Source organism: Rhodnius prolixus, unplaced genomic scaffold (assembly GCF_049639745.1).
Source record: "Rhodnius prolixus isolate KJV_2025 unplaced genomic scaffold, Rpr scaffold_4, whole genome shotgun sequence".
In the NCBI taxonomy this organism is placed as follows: domain Eukaryota; kingdom Metazoa; phylum Arthropoda; class Insecta; order Hemiptera; family Reduviidae; genus Rhodnius; species Rhodnius prolixus.
The window spans coordinates 10673533-10680254 of NW_027411614.1; the positions used below are offsets into that span (position 1 = coordinate 10673533).

A 6722-nucleotide genomic window follows, 5' to 3' on the forward strand; every position below is an offset into this window, starting at 1 on the left:
ACATCAATGGCTGGCTACCTGCAGCGCTCTTTCCCTGGGATCTCCCATATTATTGTGCGCAACACGCAAACACTTCAAATTAAAAAACCTTAAAACAAATTTTTGGTATCTTTCCTGATTAAAAGATCGGTCGTCAATTGCGAAAGTTTATCTTTTAAACGTTTCAGTCAGTTGGGAATTGATCCCTTTTTTATATAATTATCTAATTATCACTATTTAATGTTTAGTATAACAGAGAGTAGGTTTCAATCAAAAATTTAAAATAAATGTATTTTAACATGTGTGTTATGTTGACAAGACTTTTTGATATGAATATAACTTTTTAGAGCCGAAATGAACGGTCCGTTAAACTGTTCAAAATGGCATTGGAAGTTTAGATCCTCCAGCACCCAAACTCTGCATCATGCCAAACTGCTTCATCATCTGCAAGACCGTCTGCCAGCTCGGCTCTTTGGCAGCCTCTTCTTCGCTGGACTCATCTTCATCACTCTCATCGCCGCTTGTTACCACTTCTTTGTCATTTTTCGCTTCCCCATCGCCACCTTGATGCACTTTTTCACTCCTTGCAGGTGCCGTTGCATTTAGTGATTTAGCTTTGTCCGCCAATAAATTTTTATCAAAACTAGCCGCAATTGCATTTTTAATTTCATTGGTAATTTTTGGCTGGACTGCCGGTGATCGTTCGCTGATTACGGATTTCTCTGGCGATGATATGCCGCTAGTAGATTCGCTGGATGTTTCCGTACTTACGTTTATATGTTTCAAAAAGTCTGGGGAATTATCCTCTATTTTATAAACAATCGGTTTTTCCTCCAGCAATTCTGTGGCAATGTTTTCCACTGATTTGTCTTTCTTTGTTACCTCTACGAACTGGAAGAAAGCAAAGAAATTATATTTAACAGGAACTGGTATTTACTGGTGCTAAATTCTTATCTAGCAATTCGGAAGTTATGTTAGGGTGAGTATATAGAAAATGTTGAGAAATACTACCTTTTGTTCTTTCTTATAGTTCAGATTAGGTTTACTCATCGTCCGTGGCTGACCATTCATTAGTCCATAAATGTACTTCATCACGACATACTGCCATATTTGGTCGTTATTCCCATAACACGACGGTTTGAACGAGGTTTCCGAAGAGCCCGGCATGGCCATCGCACTATAGCTACTGAAGGAGTCAGATGGTGACCGATCGTGCCAGTGTTGTGAGTGAGTGCAATGCGTCCTTTTGCTGCGCTGTATATGTTTCTTGGATTTTTTGTGTTTCTTCAACGGCATTCTGTTATTTTGTTATAATTGTTAATATTTCTTTTGTAAAAGTGAATGTGTAAAACTGAGCTGAAATGTTAACAGTACGCACTTATATTTTGGCTTGAAATTGATGTTTTTTTAAATACATTGCCTTTTAAATTTTTATAATTTACCATTTAAAAAACATATGTATTCCTGCATCAAAGTTAGTAATTATAATTTATTTTTTCATTAAATTGTAATTTTCTTTTTTTTAGTCGTTGAAAAAGCTCAAACTTTATAAAAACTTCTCCAAAAGATTTTGATTTATTTAGCCCGTAATTATTTCACTTCATGGCTTGAGCAGATTGAGCAGTATCAATTATATTATCAAAAATTAATACACTAATTATTTTATCAAAAATAATATAATACTAATATCGTTGTTCATTCTTTTTGGAGACTGATTGATAGTTTCAACAGGATGAAAAAATAATTGCCATTTCAGTCGTGATACATTTATTCTGCCAAGCTTTCGTCCTAGGGACTAGGTCATCTTCAGGGCTAGTTTATAAAGTAATATTTTTACATTACAGGGTTGGTGTGTCTTCTGTCTTGTCTGTTCATGGACAGCTAGGCATAATAAATGTATCAAGACTGAAATGGCAATTATTTTTTCATCCTATTGAATACTAATATCTGTGACAAAGGAGACCCTTTCATCGCGGCATTTCTTTCTGGAAGTGGGTAGTGCTTTGGTCCAAACTTAGTATTTACTTTTAATCACTTGGAACAAGGTTAATTTTAAAAAAAATTAAAAGTAGATAACTTCTAGGTTTAAAATGCTAGATTAATTTTAAAATTCTCAGTTCAATAGTGTTATCACGACCTGGTGCGCTACAGAAATGAACTTTGAGAGATGAAACTGACTTTGTTGCTTTGTTTTCAGTTCTCTCTTTTAGGACAACCGCCTGGATTATTTTGAACTCCTTTATATCTCCCAAACTCTTTCCATTCAGAATTTCTTTGGATGACTATCTTTGCCCAATTTCACGACAATTCGTTGCTCTACTAACACCTCAACTAACAAAACTAACACCTCTTACCCAAACGACAGTTCCGGTCAGACAGATTTCTCTACAAACACGTGAGTCGCTGCAATCGAAAGAGAAGGCTTTACGCTGCACAGCTGTCGGTCGTTAGGATTTGGCGCACGCATAGTTCTTCTGTAGCAGCATCAGTCTCGTTATTTAATAGCCACATTTCTTATAGGGATGCCTTTTTGGTACTTGTTTGGTCCAAGTTTAATGGATACACCAGGAAGAAAACCAAAGTTATTTGTCTACCCATTTCAGTGATTATGGATGAAGATAACGAAAATGTTAGCTTTGTCTTTCTTCTTCATGCATCTAAGATGTTCCTTTAAGAAATCTTGATGAAAAACCACCCTGTAACTTCCAAAAAAAAAACAATTTCCGAATATGCCAGAAAAAAATGTTACTTTGAGGACTTCGATATTTTAGAGATGTCACTTAAATGAAGTTTTAGTGTAGAATCTCGGCTCTAGCTACTCAACTAAGATTACCATTCTGCGCTACTACTTGAAATTAAATACTACTTAAAAAAGAAGTTAGAAAAAGAAATAATTAAAGAAAACAATGTCTGGGTTGAAAAAAGGGAATGACGTCAATAAGCCCAGATGACAAGGATATGACGTAGTTTGTGGTAAAAACTGACCTAGCCACTTGATGCACAATCTGTGTGCTACATCTGTCAAAATCCGGGTGGTTTCATTTTTAAACAGCCTTCTTCAATTAAAAATATGAAGAAACATTTGTCATATCGAAGTAATCAATTGATGAGTAGTAATTCTAGATCTGTGAATTCGCAAACTTCTTTCAACTATTGTGTCTCATTTTTGGTGTGGGTTTGTTTTTGTTTTTTTAACACAATTAAAATTTTATGAAAAACAGGTCCTGGTGATGTGTAGTTACGAAGCATTAATTATTAATCCCTGCAATTAGTTTCACAGTTATTTCATCCATTTCTATGAGTTTACAGGATCTCATTAAAACATTGGACATAATTATGACACTTCCTTGCTAGTAAGCTGGAAGATAATCAAGGTACCTAATGCATTGAACAACTCTGGTGCTATATAGTAGCCCTCTATTGTCGCAAAAAAATAGTCAAGTGATTATGGTTTGAAGTAATTCACTTAGCGGTGTACAGGACACCTTTTTGAATCGATTTGAAAGACATGTAAACGGTGTTATCATCTTAAAGTTGGCAAGGTCGGCTCGTGAGAATGTTGGACACCATCTACTTCGGAAGGATATGCCACACTTCACACTTCAACAGCATTATTATCCTTCTTTCTTTAGCCCGGCTTCAGCAGTAGCTCGTTTCCTTCGCGAATTTAACAGATAACACGATCCCTTTATATTATATTAAAGCGTCTGGTAAGTTGCTGATAGACGATTCTCCACTCTCTGACAGTAAACAAGCTAACCACTTAATTCTAAACATGTTACTCGAGAATTGAGAATAGAAGAACTGAAGTCAATTCCAAAATGGCCTACCGAGAGTCTAACAAAGCTTACGCGTTGGCCATCTCTAAGCGGTTGGGCTCCAGTTTTAGCACAGCAGAATCAATCATTGCATCCAAATTGGTGCAACGCCTTCCAAGTGACTCTTCTTTCCTTCTACTAGAACCTCAAAATCACTCCATTCCTTCAGTACCCAATTATGTGTGCCCGAATACTTCGCTTTTTCACTATATAATCCTGAGAAATAGCTGGGTGTACACAATATTCGTAAGCGATATTCCCAACAACACATTGTATTTTCTTTTATGACTACAAATTACCAAAAGAAATAATAATAATATTCCTTTAAGTATTAATTAATAAATTAATTAATTAATTAATAAATTTCGATTGAAACGACGTGAATTATGCTTAAATACAGTCAGAGAAAATCGCGGACATATTTAATAATCGTGAAATTAATGTTCTTTATGAGGTTTTATGTAACGATTAGTATAATAACTTGCTTAAATATTTCGAAAGAAAATGCAATAGTTAATTCATCTCCAGACAGAATATGTTAGAGAGAACATTGAAACAGCGAATTAGCGTAGTAAAAGAGAAGGAATAGAGAAATTGTAAAGAGGAACAAAAATTAGGGCATAACACATACGTAGCCGAGTGCGTGCAAGCAGACAACTGGTCCCAATCGCTAAAACTGTACCGGACTACATGGAGAAAGAGATGAAAGACTACTAGACTATGTTGTACCGAGAGTGTGGCAGTGCAAGATGCTGAGAACTGGACCAGCACGCGCTCGACTAGCCACTGCCTACTTGAGTATTCAGGCCTGGTCAACCTGCTGGATTAGATAGAGCCACCGCGGCGGCCACCTCATTCAGTTATCCAATCACGACCGCACATCAGCTGGCGCCACAGCTTCCTTCCCAGTAACGTCACAATAGTCCCGTCCGTCCGCTACATCTCTCACAGCACTGAGTAAACCTCTTTTTTTTATTTTTATTACCACTAACAACTAACTGCTCCGTTCTCGCTAACTCACTTCCGGCAACATTCATTATTCACCGTTTAAAGTGAACACTCCTTTAAACAAGACTTTAAATTATGTGTACTTACCAACTCCAATAAATCTTCATACTGCTAATATCAACTTATTAAATATGTCAGCGGTTTAAATTAATAATAAAAGCAAGGAATCTGGTGAGACCATTCACAGCTTCCTTTTACCACAGTTTACTTAATTATTTTATCTTGAAACGTTTACGTATTAAGTAAAGTAATCGCCTATTTTTTCAGGCGGGGCTTAACCAATTGGCTTAACCTAATTAGGTGTCATGGACGGGGGCGGAAGCTCATACTTTACTATTAATATTTTTTCAAACAAATATTGAAGTAGACATACAAGGGATTCGAATTGACCCACTTACAAAGCCACGCTCTTGACCACTAGACCAACACACCCGCCCCAGTTGACTTAAATACGAGGTGTGGCTATTAAATAACGAGACTATTGCTATAAAACATTTTATTTTAAATTTATACATATTTAGTTATTATCACCTTCAATATACACCCTTACTCTATCCCGACAACGCTCCAATTTACCATTGTTCGAAACAGTGCTGGAAGTCTTTTTCTGTGAGCTCCTGTATGCCGCTTTTTCTTTCACAGCTTCATCGGACTGAAATCGTGTTCCTTTTATTGCAGATTTGACTTTGGGGAACAGATAAAAGTCACATGGGGCGACATACGGATGGCCTAAACTGGGATGTTGTACTTGGCTAGAAACGTCTTGACAGACAATGCAATGTGAGCCGGCGCGTTGTCTTGATGGATAACCCATGGCTAGTTCTTCCACAAATCGGGTCGTTTTTTTCCTTACTCTTTCCTGGAATTAAGCAAGCACCTCACGGTAGTAATGTTGATCAATTATAATCGATATTTTGATCCGTTTCGGTTCGTAGAAGGGCGACCCGGGCGGTCATCATCTCCGACGTCTTCTCGGCCATCTTGGAAACGCTTGAACCACTAAAAAAAAACTCGCGCACGTGATAAACATTCATCGCCATAAACTTCTTTTAATAAAAGATAAGTTTCAGTAGCGGTTTTACCAAGTTTCATGTGAAATTTCACGACAATTCGTTGCACTACTACACGTGTAGTATCATGTTTTCGGCAAAACGAAACTAACACCTTTTACACAAACGACGGCTCCGGTCAGACAGATTTCTCTACAAACACGTGAGACGCTGCAATCGAAAGAGAAGGCTTTACACTGCACAGCCTGTTAGGATTTGACACCTAGTTGCAAAGTTCTTCTGTAGCAGCATCAGTCTCGTTATTTAATAGCCACACCTCGTATTAAGGTGAAATCATTTTTCTAAAAACTCATCCCCAGTCAGCCGATTTTATTTCAATTTGGAATTTTAGATACATATTCTATTTTTAATATTTAATAAGTGGTAAACCTTTACACCGATATGTAATATAATTGTTGGAATCGTACGCAACACTGAAAAGACGCTAGATTTACTTTAGTTCTTCATCATGTGTACATAGTTCTGTAATGAGATTATTATTCAGCAATTTGAATGATAGTTTTTATTTTCGACCGTTGTTAATGGATGATTTTGGGGAATATTGAAATGCGGACAATTCACTGTTGACAGTTATGATGTTGTAACCTTACATTAAACTCCACAAATGTTTACAATACCCTGCAGAAGGTAATATATTTACCGAAACGTTGGTATGAAGTAAGTTTGTGAATTTATTGACTGCACCTCAATATTCCCCAAAATCATTATTCAACAAAAAAAGATACCAGAGTACAGTTCTTAATTCGTTTCTAGATCTCTGCGATACAATCTTTGTCACTCTTTCAAATACCCTCTAAACTGTAATCGTGCATTTATGTAAATAGTTGAATTTCCAACTTTGTCTTCC

The 6722-nt window shown here is 36.6% G+C and overlaps 1 protein-coding gene across 1 annotated transcript; it reads right to left on the bottom strand.

The window, feature by feature from the left end:
- Nucleotides 1–243: 243 nt before the first annotated feature.
- Nucleotides 244–1414, bottom strand: LOC141455851 (uncharacterized). The gene is made up of 2 exons (XM_074131288.1): nucleotides 991–1414; nucleotides 244–870 (listed from the first exon to the last, which is right to left on the bottom strand). The coding sequence occupies exons 1-2, from the start codon at nucleotides 1273–1275 to the stop codon at nucleotides 355–357; spliced, it is 801 nt and encodes a 266-aa protein (XP_073987389.1). The 5' UTR covers nucleotides 1276–1414; the 3' UTR covers nucleotides 244–354.
- Nucleotides 1415–6722: the final 5308 nt, after the last annotated feature.